Source organism: Abramis brama (genome assembly GCF_963993115.1).
Source record: "Abramis brama genome assembly, chromosome: 3".
Lineage (NCBI taxonomy): Eukaryota > Metazoa > Chordata > Actinopteri > Cypriniformes > Leuciscidae > Abramis > Abramis brama.
In genome coordinates, this window is record NC_139965.1 from 22,969,711 (window position 1) to 22,990,574 (window position 20,864).

The following is a 20,864-nucleotide window of genomic DNA, read 5'->3' on the forward strand; positions in this document are numbered from 1 at the left end:
CAGAAAGGCGAATGATCAACTGGCGTTTTTTTTTATTTGAAACATTTGTACACTTAAAACATTATAGATTAAAACTAGATAATTATACTGTTTGCTGCACGTAAATTTCAGAATAAGTCATCTTTATTCATTCATCTCAAACGTGTATGATTGGTCCGTTCTGACAAGCACTGAAAAATGTAACAGATAAAAAATTATTTAACGCCGTAAATGTGCGTTATCATGTCTTCGGATGATAATAATAATAATAATAATAATAATAATAATGGATGAATGGATAATAATTTAAACCCGATCATACGCTCCGCCCATTTCATAACCCTGTTGCACGCGCCAGTTCGATCCACTTATTCTATTTCTAGAGACTCCAGCCACGCTTACAGCAGTTGGTCTTTTCTTGGAGCGCCACCAGCTGGTGGATATGAGCAGAGTGAGGGGGGGGGGGAAATAAGACATTTTTTTTTCTTTTTACATATTATTTTACATTACATATAACATAGGACGACAGCAATGAAGTAAATGCTTGAAAAATACAAAAATAAATAAGACAATACAATTATGAACATATTACATCAGATAATGTTAGTACAAAATTAGAGTATGACAAAGACCTTTGCTAAATGTAGATTGAACCCAAAATGTTGGGTTAGACCGTTAGAGAGAGGAAAGATCTTCCACTGACTCATAATTCACATTATTACAAAGACATTTTTTTTTAAAGTGGTTAAAAATGATTATGATCACTGCAATTTATTTGTATGCACATTTTTTAGAAGTACTTATCTGGATTTATTGGAAATAAACAATTAATAGGATGTTGTTGTTTTTTTCAGTTCAAACATAGATGACAGCAAACAAAATGGAAAAAATATTTAAAAAAGTAAGTTACATTATAACAAGTAAATAAAAAACAAAACAATATGAGGGATTCAAGATCTCTCTTCATCCAAATTTTATTAAGGTAGCAATGGAATTTTACACCAGATTGAAACAGGCGGTTTATAACTAACAAGTAAAGATTAAGTCAAAAAGATCATAATTAACTTACTAAACAACATAGTCTGAAAACAATCAATATATAAAACCAAAGATCCAAAAACAAATGATCCTTGAATCAACAGACGGAAAGTGATAGTCTACATCACTTCCGCCACCATACTTCACTTCCGCTCGGCCTAGGCTCGGTCTTTCTCTTTCTTCGGTCTCTAAACCGCCATCATGGGTCGTATGCACGCTCCTGGGTAAATGTTTATTTTACGCTTAAAACACCGTCTAAGGACCACACTGCCTACCCAAAATACAGTTAACTCTTTATAAGATAGACTGAGCCTGGAATATGTATTTCATTCGAGCTAGAAAAGAGTTTTTGAGAAGTCGGAATATAGTCCCACGTTCTCTTCCTCTGTGTAGCGTGATGGCAGCACATGTAACGTAGTATGAGGCGCTGCAGGATGGATAAATGAACGATCTTTACACACTGATTCATTTAACATCGACAGTTTGTCGGTGCGGCCTGGCTGTTCGGGTATCATCATTTAGTTTAACGTAACCTACGTTTTGGTGTCAAAATGTGTTTGGCGGTTCGTTAGGTCTTATACATGTTGGTCTATTACATTTAAAAGTATGTTATGTACTGGACCCATTCATTTTAACATTATTTTGATTTTACAACCCCTTTAGGTTCACTTATAGTTTATATTTCCTTTATTTTATATTATCTGCTGTCAGTAAACATGTTTACAGCTTAGCTTACTGCAGAAGAAGTGGAATTGTTTAACAAGTTGTAACTTAATGTTTCATTAAAAGACATGTTTAACATGGAAGAACGTTTTATTTTTCAGCAAGGGTTTGTCCCAGTCGGCACTACCCTATAGACGAAGTGTCCCCACAGTAAGTCCATTGATTCTGATTCATTATTTATGGAAGTACAATGCCTTTCTAAGTTGTCAAGGCTGTTAAAATATCCATTTATTATGTCTTTTAGTGGCTCAAATTAACATCCGATGATGTTAAAGAACAAATCTTCAAACTGGCCAAGAAGGGTCTCACCCCCTCACAGATTGGTAAGTTCTGACTGATATAAAATTAATGTTACTGCAAGTCATGTCCATTGTATAACATAATTTAACAGGATTCTCTATAGCACATTTCATACAGAATGGTCATGCAAAGACAAGTTTGAAATCAATTCAGTACATTAAAGGAAACCACGTTTAAAATTAATGCAGTCGGATTAGTAAAATAAGTACAGCTGAGGCACACTTTACATTTGTAATCTGATTTCCAATAAGAGAGAGAATGCTTTCATGTTTAGTTGTCGCTTTATAGGCTTATTGTTTATGCATCTTAATGGGCACTTCAACAATTCAACTTTTCTTAATGTTTTCATATACTAGATGTTGCAGCCCATATTGTGTCTGCACAATTTCACTATCAAGAAGCTGATATATATCTCTTGCTCTTCTCATTAGGTGTGATCCTGAGGGATTCCCATGGTGTTGCTCAGGTGCGTTTTGTCACTGGCAACAAGATCCTTAGGATCCTGAAGTCCAAAGGCCTGGCCCCTGATCTGCCTGAGGATCTCTACCACCTTATCAAGAAGGCTGTTGCTGTGAGGAAGCACTTGGAAAGGAACAGAAAGGTAACGAAATTAAAACGCATACAAGATCATTTCGGAGATTTCTAGAAAAATCTGTTCAGTGCACTTCAACAGTTTTCTCACCCTTGTCGCTTGTTTTTGCAGGACAAGGATGCCAAGTTCCGCCTGATTCTGGTTGAGAGCAGAATCCACAGGCTTGCCCGCTACTACAAGACCAAGAGAGTACTTGCACCCAACTGGAAGTAGTGAGTATTTGAGTCGTTTTATAACCAAAACTGAAATCCCTCCTGTATGTGTAGGGCACATTTCATTGTCCCATTCTTCACTTGTAAGAACTGAGATATTTCTTATGTGCTAGATAAACTTTGGAGGTAAATTAGCAGTTTGGCTTGAATGTGCCACCACTGCCAGTCCCCTTCACACAAAAAGCTGCTTTGTCTTTCAAAATGCATTTTTTCCCACTGAATCTTTTAACTGATTCATTTGTTTTCATCCACAGCGAATCCTCCACAGCTTCTGCACTGGTGGCATAAATTTGCAGTTTTTTTGGACAAATAAAGATATTTGGATCAATTCATGTGTTTGTGTTGTCAGACTGATTTTCTTTACTCAAGTTGGGTACAGAACTGCTGCGATCCTGATTGATGTTTCGGAGTAGAATACAGCTGCCACATGCCTGTATTCATTTGAATTTTGGTCATTCAGAATCCATTGTAACTGAATATTCACTTGTATTTGTGCATGCTCAAAGTTCATTTATGGGTGATGCAGTTGTGAAGATTCAAAATCGAGCTATTGAAATATACACTTTATCACTTTGCAAACATTAAAAGTAGTTTTGTGGCAACATTGTGTAGTGCATGTTTTTGTGTTATTGGTAGTGTTATTAACAGGGTTTCTAGGCAGAGCGCGTTTCGCTCAAATCAGCAGCAGGTAAAGGGGGAAACAATCATCTAAATTGGACTGCTTTGCTGTTTGGTGATTGTGTAACATCCACATTTACAGTATCAAACTGATCTGTCTGGCATAAATATATGCAGGTTATAAAGCATTTTAAGTTTCTTCTCATGTAAGCATGTTATCACTTTGAGAAAACCAATGGAAGAAAATATTTACAGATGAGTACTATATACCAAAAATAATGCTGTGTGAACCATTTGTTAAATATGGTCTTAAAAATGGAGGAGGTTTGGGAAGTTGAGTCTGGAAAAGTATGGAATTTTGAAATATGTAGAAACCCTGTATAAAGGACATTGAGAATGAGTTTGTTAAATCACTGTTCAACATGGCAACAAATGGCAAGTGTGGCCATTGTTGCAACAGAATAGCAAAGTAGAAAGTAGCTTTCTAGCTATTTAGTAGCTAGCTACTTTAGTAGCTTTTGTCTTGTGGACATGAAATTCACTGAATGGCTAGAGATCAAATTACAACTCATTTAACTGGCTCTAATTAAAAATTAAATAAGTAAAGAGGTCATTTTTGATCTAGATGTAGTTCTTACTACTCAACAAATGTTTGGGTGCCTGTATTAGATTGTGAAACCACTGAAAATTAGACAGACATTCCAAACTTTCCGTCTGTGTTCACCATAACTGTCATGTCTTGATAGAGCTAAAATGTTACTATTTTCAGGAAGATCTGCATGGCCCAGTAAATTTAATAATAAAAGTTGGCTAGCTGATTCAATAGATATGTCCTTAGAATATTATATTCATATTAATAATTTAGATTAAGACTAGTAACTCTACATGCAGAGAAAGACCACAGAGGAAAACTGCTTTAGACCAGGGCTATGCAACCCAGTTTAGCGCCAACCCTGATCAAAATCATCTGCCTGTTACTTTTTGGTAACCCTGAAGACCTTGATTAGCTTGTTCAGGTGTGTTTGATTAAGGCTAGAGCTGGAAAGTGTATCACAAGGGGGCAAGAGTTGCCCATTCCTGCTTAAGAAGTTGCAATACGTTGATAAAACATAAAAAAATTGCCTGAAAAATTGACAGCGTTAAGAATCTCATTGTCCACTAGAGGTCAGTGTTCACTCACCATAAGCAATTTGTGCTAATGGTGGCCTAAAATTCTTTTAAAAGTGTGAAATGATGAATATTATATTTCCTGCATTAATACATGCTGTATAATAGAATATATTGAATGAATATTTTTCAAATAGATATTTTTGAAAAAAATGGTTAAGGATGTCTTCAGTCAGCCTTTCATAACTGGCACCTTTTATATGCTTTAAACATTGAACTTTGTTGAATGAATGGAGTCTGGGTTTTATACAAAAAGCATTTGCTGCCATTCCAATCATCACTAGCAAAGCATTTTTTTCTGTAAAGCTCTGAAAAGCTGTGATGGTCTATTATGAACAGCACCATAACTCGTTTTCCGTTTGATTAAAATAAATTAAGAGCTGACAGAGGTCACATCACTGAGATGAGGCAGTTTTTTTAGTTGTGAAATAATGTCAAAGTTATTATGTAGCCTAAATAAATTTCATGTGTAATTGAAAAATAATTGTCAAGTTGACAACTTAATTTTGTCCATTACATATGAAGTTTATTCACTTAATAATTTTAAGGCAGTGGCTTTCCTCACTTTTTTTTAAAGTTAAGTCAACTGATCACTTTTTACAGTGAAAGTGTTACACCACACTTTCCATAAAGTGTATTTTATTTCATTTCACAACTAAAAAAAACTGCCTCATCTCAGTGATGTGACCTCTGTCAGCTGTTAATTTATTTTAATCAAAACTGAAAACGAGTTATGGTGCTGTTCATAATAGACCATCACAGCTTTTCAGAGCTTTTTCCTCACTTTTTTAAGTTAAATCAACTGATCACTTTTTTTACAGCGTTATATAACACTTAAAAGCTGTTTTTACCGTAGATGTGTTACATAGTGCTATTTTTTTGTATTTTGAATCAGCTTTTATTTTTCTATTTTTATTTTTCAAGTTCAGTTTAAATTTTTAGTCATTTTGTCACATTTTTATTTATTTAAAAAAAAAGTCTATGTAGGTTTAATTGATTTTTTTTTTACTTCAGTTTTAATCTGTTTTTATTTATTTCCAGTTATTAATATAATTTTATATATATAATATAATTTTAGTGTTTTAAACTTAAACTTATTTCATTTCTAATTTTCATTTAGTTTAAGTTTTTCAAATATTTTTTCACATTTTTTCAAAGGTTTAAGAAAACCTCATTAAACAGAGGAAGAAGACATCTCGAGAGTCGCCCACTGCAGATCACTTTATTCTGTATGCAGCGATTTAACTGCAGTTGCCTCTGTATGAGCCTCTCCTGTGAGAGAAAAGTAACACTGAGTCACCTTGCAGCATTGTGAGCTGCTGGCAGCGTTGAGGAAACCATCAGCAGTACAATACTGCAGAGCTGCGCAGGACTGCACCCCATCGCTGAATGTGTGCGACTGCAAGGGATAAGACAGAGTAGATGGAAGACCTTTTAAGTGGTATTACAGAAAGCCCCTAATTCAAACAAGCCTATTAGCCGAACGTGCGCTGTGCTCTTTTTAAGGCATATGGCGTTTTATTCAGGCAGACTGGGGGCACAACATGGAACACGGTCAGGTCCCACGGTGCGGGTATATGCCTCTGTAGGGTTACAGTTCTGAAAGTCACATCTAATCCCAAATCAACATGAACTGCTTGTCAGTCAAAGCCAAGGGACTCGGCTGCATAAAACCGCTGACACAATATCAAAGTGCCCTCTGCAGATGTTTTTTTTTTTTGCTTGATTTTTACATGAACAAGACTTTCAGGGGTCTTACGAATGCCAATGTCTTCTTTCGAAATAATCTATTATTTATGTATTTCAGTAGTGGGAGAAATGCTTGTAGCTGAATGCATTATTATTAAGATCAGTAAAAGAACTGAAACGATTTGTCAGAAAATGAATAGAATAAACCCACAGCAGCTGCCTTTGTAGCAAATACCAACACTGCAGCCACAAGCATCTTTTTCCATTCTGTATCATCAGTGTCTCTTCTGTTGGATTTTAAGTCATCCTTAGGGGGAAACATTGCATCAAACCAACAAAAGGCTTGCCGACAAAAGCAACTCCAAAGGGATTCTGTGCTAAAATATTTATACGGCTGTGAAGTGTTTGATGTAGATACACAACTGGAGTCAAATGGCTGTTCTTGGCAAGAACAGAGTGTAAAAACAGAGTGTAAATCAGGGATACAAGGGAAATTCACGTGTTTCGCATAAAATTTCCATCAATCGCTGCTCTTTATCCCAGCCAATTCGTATGATATGGTGACCTTGAATTTGCCAAGTAGGATATGTTACAGGATCAACATCCTTGTTGGTCCTACAACAACATTTCTTTTACAGTTGTTATGTAAAAAATAGTTATGATGAACTGCAGAGCAACACAAAAAAAGGAGAGAAAAAAGAATATGAATATACACAGTGCCTTGCGAAAGTATTCGTACCCCTTAATTTTTTATCACATTTTATGTTGCAGACTTATGCTAAACTGATTTAAAATACTTTTCCCCCCACATCAATCTACACTCCATAATGACAAAGCAAAAAAATAAAAAACTGAAATGATAACATTAGTATTCGCATCCTTGGACACTTGAAATTTAGCTCAGGAGAATTCCAATTTTACTTGTAGATGTTACCACACTTTCAGTGGAGTTAACCTGTGGCTAAATCAACTGAATGGGTATGATTTGGAAAGTCACATACCTCTTATTCAAGAATTCAGAAAGCTCAGAAATAGGTAGTCCTTTTGACCTTATGGCTTGGTTTTTACTCTGATATGCATTTTCAGCTGTTAGACCTTTTATTGGGGTTCACAGAAGCATGTAGCCTCCATAATCCTTAATGAAATAAGTTTGGAACAACCAGGACTCTTCGTAGAGCTGGCCTCCTGAGCAATCGATGGAGAAGTTAGAATGGTGACCAAGTTGTTGATCCATGCTTCACGGTTGAGATGGTGTTCTTGGGGTTGTACTCATCCTTCTTCTTCCTCCAAACATGGCGAGTGGAGTTTAGACCAAAAAGCTCTATTTTTGTCTCATCAGACCACATGACCTTCTCCCATTCCTCCTCTGGATCATCCAGATGGTCATTGGCAAACTTCAGACGGGCCTGGACATGCACTGGCTTGAGCAGGGGGACCTTGCGTGCGCTGCAGGATTTTAATCCATGACGGCATAGTGTGTTGCTAATGGTTTTCTTTGAGACTGTGGTCCCAGCTCTCTTCAGGTCATTGACCAGGTCCTGCCGTGTAGTTCTGGGCTGATCCCTCACCTTCCTCATGATCATTGATGCCCCACGAGGTGAGATCTTGCATGGTGCCCCAGACCAACCCAGACCGAGGGAGATTGACCGTCATCTTGAACTTCTTCCATTTTCTAATAATTGCGCCAACAGTTGTTGCCTTCTCACTAAGCTGCTTGTCTATTGTCCTGTAGCCCATCCCAGCCTTGTGCAGGTCTACAATTTTATCCCTGATGTCCTTACACAGCTCTCTGGTCTTGGCCATTGTGGAGAGGTTGGAGTCTGTTTGATTGAGTGTGTGGACAGGTGTCTTCTATACAGGTAACGAGTTCAAACAGGTGCAGTTAATACAGGTAATGAGTGGAGAACAGGAGGGCTTCTTAAAGAAAAACTAACAGGTCTGTGAGAGCCGGAATTCTTACTGGTTGGTAGGTGATCAAATACTTATGTCATGCAATATGATTGCATGATTTTTGTTTTAGATTCCATCACTCACAGTTGAAGAGTACCTATGATAAAAATTACAGACCTCTACATGCTTTGTAAGTAGGAAGACCTGCAAAATCGGCAGTGTATCAAAAACTTGTTCTCCCCACTGTATGTATGTATGTATGTATATATGTTTTTTTTTCTGTTTTTTTTTTCCAAGGTACTAATTTTTCTCAAGAATGTTCTACCAGGAAAAGACATATCTTTCATTACAACCTCATGTTCATCCATATGATATTTCTATGAGAAATTAAAAACCACACATTTGAATATGTAGTGATGTTTATTGGATTTTAAAATGCAACATATCACTCTACCAGGATGTAAATCTTATAAAGACAATGAATTTGTCAATGAAAGGTTTGCCAGCAGTTTGCCAGTAATACAGTCCTTGTCTTTTGGTACATTGACATATACAGCGTGACATATGAAGCGTGACTTCGAGCGGTGCCTCTTATACCTTGCAGGATGAAATTTGGATGGCATGAGAAGACAGGACAAGTCCGGTATGATGCATTGTAAGCATTATTGTAATGCTGGTTGAGATGGCTCATTCTCAGTTCAGCCAAGTAGTAGAGAGCTAATAGATTGAAACCCTCAGCTGTGTCATTTTTATTCACTCTGGTACACACACAAACAAGAAAAAACACCATGACCTTCCATACATTAACTGCTGCCAGCACTGAATGACCTTTAGAGGTGCACTCAGTCCTTTCTCTGCCATATGTTACATATAAGGAAGAGCACTTTTTACAATGATGTACACTCACATGAGATGAAGATTTCAGTCACATCATAGTATATAAAAAGTTGTTTTGTTTTACATTAAGCCCATTGCCTCTCAGGGGGTGACATATTAAACTTGAATGACCAGCTGAATACTTCTTATTTTTCTCTGTTAACCCTGATTATAAGACACTTTTGCGAGGTGAATAATAAATAAATTAATAACAGGTTTCTGAATAGTGCATTTCTAAAATGACATTATATATATATATATATATATATATATATATATATATATATATATATATATATATAAAATAATGCATTTCCTTTTGCATTACTTTTTTTTGGCCTTATTTACAGTAAACATTTATGAATATATGCTTGTTAGTGGTTGATCCCATCACAATTTCCAATGAAATTTTAAACACTTTGTTTCCCTTTGCCCCCCGCCCCACACACATACACACAAGCACACACACAAGTATTTTACAGTATTTTAAGGTCAGTCGTCAACTGTCAGCCAATAGAAAGACTATGTTTTGCTATAAATAGCATAGCCTAGTGAAAGGATAATCAGCTGTTGTTGCAGTTGGATTGTTTCTTTTGTTGTGACTCTGCCCTGCCTTAGTAATGAGAAGTTTGAGCGGGTGTGTTCCTGTAGTTATCATCAAGAATGTATGGGAGAGTAGGTATGAGTTTCGTGACTAGATTTCTCATACTATGAGACATATTGGCACATTTGCTTTCATGAGGAAGTGCATCCTTGTTCAAATATTAGCTCAAGCTCATGTGTTCATTTACCAGCATATGTTTTGTTTAATATTAAGTCAGATAACCAGCTGACATGCATAATGCAATCAGATTACTTTTGATGTAACAAGTAACACATTACAAGTAACATGGATTACGTAATCAGATTGCTTTTGGTGTAGCCTAATGAGTAAACTTATGCATTACAGAAGTAACATTTTCGTAATCACATTACTTTTTTAATGGAACTGCAAATTACATTCTATTAACACAAATATATATTTTTTACAGACAAAAAATGACTGCAGATTAAGTCTTTTCAAGGAGCTACAACAGCCACAGTAATATTGTATGTTGAAATATAACTAGTGATGCATGATGTCCAATTTAGTATCAGAATTTTCTCCCAATCTAAAATTAATACTTGGAAAATTTAGCAATAAAAATACTCCTTAGATGTTACTTGATGCTTAGATGTTACTTGATGCTAGAGGTTGATGTGTAGCCTAACTATGTCATTAAAAACCCATGCATACGCAAAAAAACAACAACAACTTTTTAATCTTTCAATTCAATCTTTATTGAATTTTCTTTTCTTTTTTTGAAAAATTGAAAAAACTTAATATCTTAACTTGATGGGAAACAGTCAGTGTAGATACTGGTATTTAGTGGCTACTCTTGAATATAGCTAACTATCACTGAACATCAATGAACTATCTAACACACCTGGTAATCAAAGTACATGATGATAAGCCTGCCATCTGGCGCTTCGGAGAATAGCGCGCGCAGGTAGAGTACCTCGAACAGCTAGTAGGCCTATAAACAAAGCAACGTTGCGTTTTGTTAGCAAAGAGAAATTCCTGAGAATGTCTAGAATTCAAGAAAAAAAAGTTTAATCAGCAAGATATGGTTTCTCAGATGGATATTTTGGCTGGGAATCACATAGGATAACCACGTTATAGGATTTGGTACCTGACTAAAATAATCACTTACCTTGTAATATGTCATTTAAATCATTAGTCCCCGTTCGCCTAGGGTACTTGTTACAGAAGCTCAACTCTCTGTTGTCATGAGCACAACACATTTTTAACGCAATCTGGCTTTAATACAAATCTGACAAGTTGAACAATTATCCAACTGTTTCAGAATGCACGTGTGATTTGCGGGAATGTTAATCTGTACAGGTTTCAAAGTGTAACTCGGATCTGTGTGATTTGGCTATGCATGAAGCATCTTACAGCATTGGCTTTGCTGTAATAAAAGGTAGAATTTCGAGGGCGACATCTGCACTCACAGCATCGACATCCCGCCCAAATAGTGATGCCCTCATTCTTTTCTGTCGGCTTATTATTACTGGGACAAAAGACTTTCTCCAAGTTTGGCCTGCCCCTTTAAACAGCAGTGCAGCCCTAGTGGTGATAATCGGACTGTCCGATTCCCTGGAAACTCTGCGGCGCAGCTCTCACTTTAAACCGGGATCATGGCGGCTCCGCTCGGGCGGGACACACTACCTGATCACTGGTCCTACGGAGTGTGCAGGGATGGCAGGGTTTTTTTCATCAAGTAAGCAGCTACTAGTGCTTTAATCACAGTCGTTGTGTTGTACTGTGGTTCTGGTAAATCTGCACATTTTCCAATGGGTCTCGTAACAGGTGTTTCTGTTTTCCAGCGACAAAACTCGCGGCACTACTTGGCTCCATCCCCGCACTGGTGAACCTGTCAACTCGGGACACATGATACGGTCAGGTACAGTAATAAACCATGCTTTCTAGTCTAAACTTTGAATCCTTAGACGGATAGGCTACTGCAAGTAAGTGTGTTTAAAGTAAGCTGTGGAAACACGTCCTTTGCATAATTGATGGAGGGCTACTTTCTGTTTCATTAAAAACTTAATGGAGTTTTGTACAAATATTTCTCTCCCATTAGATTTACCGCGAGGATGGGAAGAGGGCTTCACCGAGGAAGGCGCCAGCTACTTTATAAAGTAAGCGATAGTAAATTTCTGTTTTTGTCCTTGTGAGACCGTGAGGATGCGAGTGCAACTGCAAAGCCCTCCCCAACGAGCGCTCACTCACTCCCGCCTCTCGCGCTGATCAGTGTCCGCTGTCTGCTCGAGCCTCCATGAGTCAAGGAAAGACAATTCACTTTATTGAACGTTTGAATATTTACTGCTGAATTGCAATGAGTGTAGATTTTGGGAATGAAATCAGATAACTATTTTTCATCTATCAGTCTGTTTATCCATTGGTTTGTACAGTTATCACTGTTTATACAGTGATCAATCTGATTTCCATCCATCCATCCATCCTTCTGTCTGTCTCCTGTATGTCAGTCTATCTGCCTGTCAGTCTGTCTGTCTATTCGTTCATCTAGTAATCGGTCAATCTATCCATTTGTCAACATCCATCTCCACCATGTTCAGTAGGTGAGGAGACTCATGGGCAGCTAGTGAGCAGCAGAAGTGAGATGAAGTGGACTTTGGCAGGGAGAGAAGTAACAGCTAAGTGAGCTGCCTGGAAACATTAGCTGCTAAGACAGTGCTTCTCAAACCTGTCCAGAGGACCCCCACCATTGCACATTCTGGGGCTGAATCCGAAATCGCCCCCTAAACCCTCATTCACTATTCCCTACGTTAGTCCACTAACACTGTTCACTTGAAGGAGCGAATGAAAACGAGTTCGCGAATTCGGACAGCTGTTGAGCGTACATCGATTGTGCACTCGTTATTGCGGTGCAATGTAGGATTGAATAAGTGCACTCAATAACGTCCACTATGGTTTCGGACACCACTACAAATGGCTGTCAACTCAAATAACGCCCTTTTTGAGGGTATATAGGGGGCGTTTTCGGATTCAGCCTGGATGTCTCCCTCAGTCTGTGCTGATGAGTTGAATCAGGTGTGTTAGATGAGGGAGACATACAAAATGTGCAGTGGTGGGGGTCCTCAGGACAGGTTTGAGAAGCCCTGTGCTGATGCTGTGGGGGCTGTGGTCAGTGCTGCTGTATAGAGCGTTGTCTATCGCCTGAATATGACTGAATATGTGTGGCTTGGCTTAGCCTGTCAATGACAACGATTTGTTGTTTATGTAGATATTGATCTTGTATAAAAATGTGTTTTTTGACATGTCATCCTCTTCAGTTGATTACATTTTAAACAAAGTTGTTCTAGATGCTATTGTGAATTGGTAGCATGAATAGTATATAAATAAAAGCAAATATCTAAGATATCATCTCTGCAATAAGATGGCATAAGCGTTGCAGTAGTTCCCTAGATAATGTTTCCCAAGGTAATTCTGTACAAATGTATTAAATACGTTTGTATTAATGAGCCAGCTCATGCTGTAAAAGATGATTTCCCTTGGAACCAGTAGATGCTATTTTCAGTTTTTCATCTGAATGGAGTGTATTAATGTTGGAATATCAGGAATATTTCAGTATTACATTATTAAAACATTCCGTTATTAATTTAACATGTTTTTTTTTAAACCTTTTTATAGTTTGGTAGAATTTCAGATTCAGCACAGCATTTTTCTGTTATAGCTTTACCTGTCTATAGTTTTCTTGGATGACATTAAATTACAAGTGATAATGGGAAGGAGATCTCATTGTGTTTGATCTAAGCTATATGATGACAGAGAATCATTAATTCTGATTGTAGGGCCCTCACTACTGTTTACAGTCACCCATGCAGCCCATTACCTCTCTCTGTGCCCATTTAATGCTGGAAATAAAGGGCATTGCCCAGCAGGACTAGATGAGGTTTTCTCATTAAAATTCTCCTCATGTACGGCAATGTGCAGGACCTTAACCCTCCCCGTTTAGCGGATGTTGTACTCTGTCTGTACGTGCATGTGCCCATATGCCTGTGGAATGACAGAGATGTATGGCGAGATCATACAGCCAATTCATGGTGGCTTGGCTTTCCAAAGTCACTTTACCCATTCAGCTCCACTAATGTGGAAACCGCAACCAAACCACCATCATCATAGTCAAAGTATCTAGTTATTCATAGTCAGTCAACGGCTTTTACTGTTCCATGTGACATATAAGAGAGTTTTTTTTTTTCTGCTGAGAGATAATTAGTTTGTTTAAACTGCTTGTTTAATTGAATTGAGAAATCAACCCGACAGCTGGCAGTAAACAACCGATGTGATTGCACTTTATGCCGCACATTAACAAACCAATTGGGGCAGCAGAAGCAAATGAAAGGCAATGTGAAGCTACTAGATAAGATTTTCCCCATCACAGATTCGTGTCTGAATTGTGTAGAGTCCATCTTTGCTGCCTTCTACACAATTGCCATGCAATGATTTGCTGCAGGATTGCAGTGAAAAGAATGTTTACTTGTGGCTTATTTTCAATATTAGCTTAGGAGAGTCCTTGAACACATTCACCAGAGAATATAAAGTGCATGATCCTACAGTGACCTAATGCATCTTGTGGTAACTCAGTTTCTTTATTGAAATTGTATGTTTGTGATGTGACCTTCCTCTGTATTACTCATTAGTTGTTTTATTCAACGTAAGTCTCATATGGATCGTACACCGATGCCAAAATATCATGCAGTCTCTGCATCTAAGAAACCTTCAAATGAGAATACATGACAATCACCCAGTTATCTTGATGTGCCACCGACGTAGCCCACGCAATCCAGAATGCCTTAGTGTCTTGCACTCTTCTTTGCATCTAAAAAGCACCACTTTCCCATAAAGCTGTTTATTTGTTAGTTCAATGCTCCACTGGTGTCTGACCAGAAAAATGCATCCCGACAATGCTGCTGTAGTGAGGGGGGTGTTTTAAAGGTCAAAGAAAATGATTTTAGAAATGTGTTATTGCTGACAGTTTTATTGTGGGGCATGTGAAGGGACTCATTGTGCTGCATCTGGGCACAGTCAAATACTGAACAGTGCAGCTCAGAGGCCTTCGAGAGCTGAAATGTCAAGACTGTAAAGTAATCAACTTATTTGTGGGCTAAATGACATTATAGTTCCTGTTTTGATCCTGCTGGACATTTGTCTTTGTGTCATTTTGTGTTAATGTGCTAGAAAAGGAGCTGATTGTTTTTTTTAGGCGAAGAAGGCTAGAATAGAAAAGGCTGCATACTTTGTTGCTTATTTCTGCCTTTTTAGGTATGGAGAGAGCCTTCCACTGCTTTAATCTGCCCATTTTGTAGTTTAAATTGCATTGTTTGCTGTCTGTGGTTATTTGACTCACTTATGCCAAAGAATTTATCATGCACCATTTGTGTAAAGTCTGGCAGTCATAAGTGGCTGTTTGCTTTCCCTCACTTCAAACTTTATGAGAGGAGATTTTTTTTTTCTTTATCCTCTTGTAGTTTTATAAATCAACATTCATTGCCGTAGACTGCAGTACAGTATAGTGTACAGTAGAGTACTGGATGTTGTTAAACGTGCAGCAGTAAGGAGAGACTGATGCTTAGACTGTCCTTGAGACAAAGCACGCTTGCGTTACATTAGCCACTCTCAGAGACCATCATTTCTGCTGATGTTATTATTATTTTTGTTGTTCATGGGGGACTGCTCTGTATCCGGCGTACTGGATTATTATTCAAATTATGTTTGATATACTGCAGGCTTGAATTATGCCAAACATTTAATAAATCCCATAAAATGGTATAGCTAATGGATTTAGTGTATGTCTGTATCCATCCAGCATTCATCTAATTAAGTGATATGAATGGGGGAAAAAGACTCTCAGATGTTCCCACTCATTTTGAGACGGAGAGGCACATGTTCTCCATCACTGCATGCAGGAGACTGAAGGTGGATCTTCAGTTGACCTTTAAAGAGTTCATTCTGTGAAACCGGTGCCTTTTCCAATTTGATAGGGTGTTTCTTTGAGTAAATTTGAAACAGATTAAAAACATTCTGTTAGTGTTATTGTGCAATTTCAAGATAAAGTAATACATTTTAACATGTTGGAATATGATAATTGACAATCCAATGCATTATTTAAACTACAATCCATATACATACACTGTTCAAACGTTTGGGGTCAGTAAGAATTATTATGATTTTTTTTTTTTTTTTACATTAATAGTTTTATTCAGCAAGGACACATTAAATTGGTCAAAAGTGACCGTTTTAAGACATTTACATTTCTGAAGGATCATGTGACACTGAAGACTGCTGAAAATTCAGCGTTGCCATCACAGGAATAAATTACATTTAAAAAAAAAAATCTTCTAAACTGTAATAATAGTTATAATATTACTGTTTATATTACTGTTAATATATATGGAATCAAATTAAATGTGTACATATACTGTGTTGAGAGAGAAAGATAAAATGCCAGCTTTTATTTTCATAATATATTTTTCCATCACAATATGCATATTATATTAGCAGATGTATGACGGACACATGGCACCTGAGAATGACCTATATGACTTTATTAGGAGGTTGTGACTCAGGACAAATGATTTCTGAAAGGTCCTCGTAGGTCAGCTCAGCGTGAGGAAAACCTATTGTACTCAGTGGACATCAGAAGGGTTTGGCTGAGTCATAAAGAGTCAAGGTGATTCATCTCTGTATCCTGCATTGGTTTCTCAGCCTCAGAGAGTGAATGGCAGGTGGTCTCAGCAGGCCTCCGCTCCAGCCTGGACGATCAGACGTGTGAGGAATAGTGCTTGTGCGGAGATGTCCTTTCCACTCTACATCTGTCTCGCTTCAGCAGATTTTCAGAAGGGTCGAGGGTCAGTGTTGTTTATCAGAGTGACAGTGTGTCCTTCCTCTTACCAAGTGCTCATATTGGCAGGTTCACACATAAGAGATTTTTTTCCTATAGGACAGTCAGGGTTACCCTGAGTTTGAAAGCTTCTTGTGCCAGTTGGTTAGTCCATTGGTTAGTTCAATGTTTCTCTTACAATAAGTTTGCCAGATTATTTGGAGTAGAATTTGTTCTAGCTGAAGTCATTTGATTTTCACAACCAATGTTTTCTGGAGTGCTTTGTCTACTGATTAAAAAAAAAATATATATTTTTTTTTGAAAGGAATATGTTTGATGCTTCGAAAAACAAACTAGGGATGGGCATTTAAAAAAAAAAAAATATTGTTCTTGAATATTTGGGCTCATAAAAAACGAATATTTGTTTATTAAAATGCCGTTTAACATTTACAGTGACGTTTTATTCATCAAGGTTTTTGTCACCATTTCCGAACAAGCTTACAATTAGGCAATATACACAAAAAGCTTACGTTATGTATATTGAGGTTTTCTTTTAGCAGAAAACATTAAACAGTATATGTTCATGTTGAGAAAAACAATATGAACATGCTCGGGTGAAAAAACACGCACTGCTGACAAATGTTGCAGACACAAAGATAACGGTGTGCTAAGCGAACTTTGTGTTTTCTGTTCTTAAACCTGTCACCCTAGACGAAACGTAAAGGAAGCACGTTTCGAGATCATTCTATCAGAGTCTATCAGTTATCTTCTCGGCTCATTAGAGTACAGCTGGTCTAACCTGCAGTCATTCGACTTGTGTTTGGATTTCATGTGATTTCTCATGTGGTGGTGATATTATGATAACTCCGCTTCATTAATTAATTTGATCAAAAGTAATTCCATTTTGTAAGATCATTTAGTTAGATCATTTTTATCGAAGTAATTCGAAACTTTGCGAGGCAGGTTACGACATTGTGATCAAATACAATCAACTTGCTTACACGCTCCACAGCGCCACCCAGTGCATTTAATTATAACTGTGGGTTTTAGTTTGCGTGCTTGGAATTTATCATGGATTCACTGCCTTTACGGCCAGCAAAGCAACGTAGTAAAATTCTAATAGTATTTTTATTTTTATTTTATATTTTTTATTATTATTTTTCGAATAATAATTATGTTGTTCGTTTTAGAATTCACATCATATTAAATACTAGAGCCCGACCGATAAAGGATTTTTAAGGCCGATACCGATACAAATATTTGGTGATTTAAAAATCCGATATTCCGATATATCGGCCGATATATATATATATATATATATATATATATATATATATTTTTTTTTTAAATCCAGAAACGTGTAACAAAACATGAACAGATTTTCCCTAACATTAGTTATTAGTAGTTATTTAAGAGTCCTCAGCCTTACTAAAATAATATAATGCAGTTTAAAAATACATTTATTTTTTTTTAAATTAACTTTGTCACAACAGAACAGAATATATTAAAGTTCTGATAAATATAATGTATATTAAAAATACAAACTTAAGATATGAAACTAAAAGTCCTTTGAACAAAAAAAAATCAACTATTATTATTAATATTGACAGTAATAATTTAAAAAAAATCAATGATGATGATATTATTATTATTATTATCATCATCATCATCATTTGTATTATTATTAAACAAGACAAAGGTCACTCCTAATTCTATCCATCTATTCCATCAAGCTACAACAAACCATTTTCAATCATCATTTGCTGCCTGCCTTCTAAAATCTACGACTTAGTGATGCACTAAATACATTATGTGAGGTAATTAACACATGGTTACCGAGTCGATCGTTCCCTGGGATGTGTTTTCATTAAAATCGAATGTAAAGAGTTATCTCTAAAAACAGATTAACGTTATCTTATAACGCTAGTATATGGGGCACAGAGTAAAAGTAAATCGCTAGTTAATACCACTAACAAGGCTCAAAATAGCCTCACACTAACACGGTAGCATAATGAGGGTCCCTACATGCAAACCGAAGCATTGAGAACTTTGTAAGTGTACAGACAGTTTAATAAGAAGATACTTTATAAAGACAGTACATTACGCGTTTACAGGCATCATCTAGGAAAACAGTCTCGACTAGTCGAGCCACGAACGCCGTGCTACGTTAGATTTCACAAACGTAATTCCTATCGACCAGCTCACTTAGCACGGCGTTCGTGACTCGATTAGTCGAGACTGTTTTCCAAGATGATGAATGCCTGTAAACGCGTAATGTACTGTCTTTATAAAGTATCTTCTTATTAAACTGTCTGTACACTTACAAAGTTCTCAATGCTTCGGTTTGCATGTAGGGACCCTCATTATGCTACCGTGTTAGTGTGAGGCTATTTTGAGCCTTGTTAGTGTTATTAACTAGCGATTTACTTTTACTTACTCTGTATCCCATATACTAGCATTATAAGATCATCTGTTTTTAGAGATAGCTAAAACTCTTTACATTCGATTTTCATGAAAACGCATCCCAGGGAACGATCGACTCGGTAATAATGTGTAAATTACCCCTACAGTAACGCACACTTGGATTTCACACGCGTGTAAAAGAAAAGCTAACTTTTATGCACAGGCTAGCTGCTATGTTTGATACTTTTTCTCTATGTCTAAATGTTCACTCCTCGCATGCCTAACTTACGTTTTACAATGCAGGGACTGGAACTACAGATATGCTAGTTATAAATACAGTAATCATTACTTTATTTAGGCAGAATAAGTTCGTTGTGATTTCCAAGCTCATTGATGTTAGCAGTCTTCCTTGTAGAGTGCGCTCTGGTGGACAAACTATGCAGCGCCAACACTCATAACATGGTTGCAGGGTGTTTCGTCCGCTTTTATTTTATTTTTTAAATATTCATTTATCGGCCGTTATAAATGCCGATACCGATAGTTTGGAAAATGCCTAATATCGGCCCGCCGATATATCGGTCGAGCTCTATTAAATACGGCGTCTACCCTGATGGTAAGGTCCATGGAGACTCTGTTTGAGGAAGCCCCCCCCCCCCCAGACCACCTTCTTTCACTTCACTGCTCATCCAACAGCCTGAGCTCAGGCCAAGTCTGCATGTCGCTGCCGTGACAACAGCCGCTGCTTGTGCAGCAGGTTTTTTGGAAATAAGAGGAGTCAACACAATGGCGGGACTGTTTGAGTGTGAGCGGCCGTAGTAAAATCAAACTCATTTACATGAGCCCTGATGGAGGAAGAAAATATCCTCCTCTTGAGAATATACACTACCATTCAAAACCTTTTTTTTCTTTTTTTTAAATAAAATAATAATTTGAATGAAATTGATCAAAAGTGACAGAAATATTTTGCAACATTACAAATGTCTTTACTATTTTAAATAAATGCTGTTCTTTTGAACATTCTGTTCATCAAAGAATCCTAAAAAGTATTTCTCCACAAAAATATTTTCAACTTTTATGATAATAATAATAATAAAACCACATCTGCATATTAGAATGGTTTCTGAAGGATCATGTGACACTGAAGATTGGAGTAATGAATAAATTACATTTTTAAAATATACTAAATGTATAAGTACAGCCTTGGTGAGCATAAGAGATTTCTTATTTTATTTTTATTTTTTAAATCATACTGATCCCCAAATTTTGGACGGTAGTATATATAATCACACTTGAGTGAATGCCTGTTAGAGCTTCTGATTATTTGGGATTTTGTGTACGAACACGTGTGAAACAAGAATTTCCCAGTTTTTCCTCCCCAAAAAGCCAGCAGATTCTCTGAAAAGTATTCTGTACTGAATTTGTGCAATTCTATATCTCCCCAAAGGCACTTAGACACAATGGTGTCCTATTGGGACAATATCCTTTTTGTCATTTGGGTTTACATCCCACTAGAGCTGCAGTGGAAGTGTTGTATTTCCATGAGACTGTAGCCCTAAATTGACCGCCTACAGAGAATCAGATTCCCAAACACCAGCTCTCTGGCACTCCCACAGCTCAAACTCTTGGGAAAAAATGTAGAATTTCAGTTTGTGGTATTTTTACCTCAATCGCCCTTCTGATCCACTCATGGTGTATTGATCCCACCCCCCACTATTGGTTCAGTCTCCTGAAGTTCTTGGGATGCAATGAGTTAATTAACCATGATGTGTTTCAGTAGAGTGGAGGCAAAACACTTTAAATGTTGATTAAAGAGGATGGATTTCCCTATAGGCACCATCTCCCAGCAATGTCAGTGGAGCAGCATTTGTGCCAAACCAGCAACCCTCTCCACGCCTCACTGTTCCTGTGTAGATGTGTTTTTAAGTAGTCCCATTCCTTTATTTCAGAGGC

The 20,864-nt window shown here is 37.1% G+C and overlaps 2 protein-coding genes across 12 annotated transcripts in view; both read left to right on the plus strand.

Moving 5' to 3' along the window:
• The first annotated feature begins 1,153 nt into the window (after positions 1-1,153).
• rps13 (ribosomal protein S13) lies at positions 1,154-3,176 on the plus strand. The gene is made up of 6 exons (XM_084109044.1): positions 1,154-1,241; positions 1,842-1,890; positions 1,985-2,063; positions 2,472-2,641; positions 2,744-2,844; positions 3,099-3,176. Exons 1-6 carry the CDS (start codon positions 1,219-1,221, stop codon positions 3,130-3,132), a joined length of 456 nt encoding a protein of 151 aa, XP_083965170.1. The 5' UTR covers positions 1,154-1,218; the 3' UTR covers positions 3,133-3,176.
• An 8,094-nt stretch (positions 3,177-11,270) lies between these two features.
• Positions 11,271-20,864, plus strand: part of plekha7b (pleckstrin homology domain containing, family A member 7b) — a 111,217-nt gene continuing 101,623 nt past the window's right edge. For all 11 annotated transcript variants that reach the window (XM_084110215.1, XM_084110205.1, XM_084110213.1 and 8 more), the window contains exons 1-3: positions 11,271-11,387; positions 11,494-11,570; positions 11,751-11,808. In XM_084110215.1, coding sequence (XP_083966341.1) covers positions 11,305-11,387; positions 11,494-11,570; positions 11,751-11,808 — 218 coding nt within the window. In that variant the 5' untranslated portion in view covers positions 11,271-11,304. The remainder of the gene's footprint in view (positions 11,388-11,493; positions 11,571-11,750; positions 11,809-20,864) is intronic.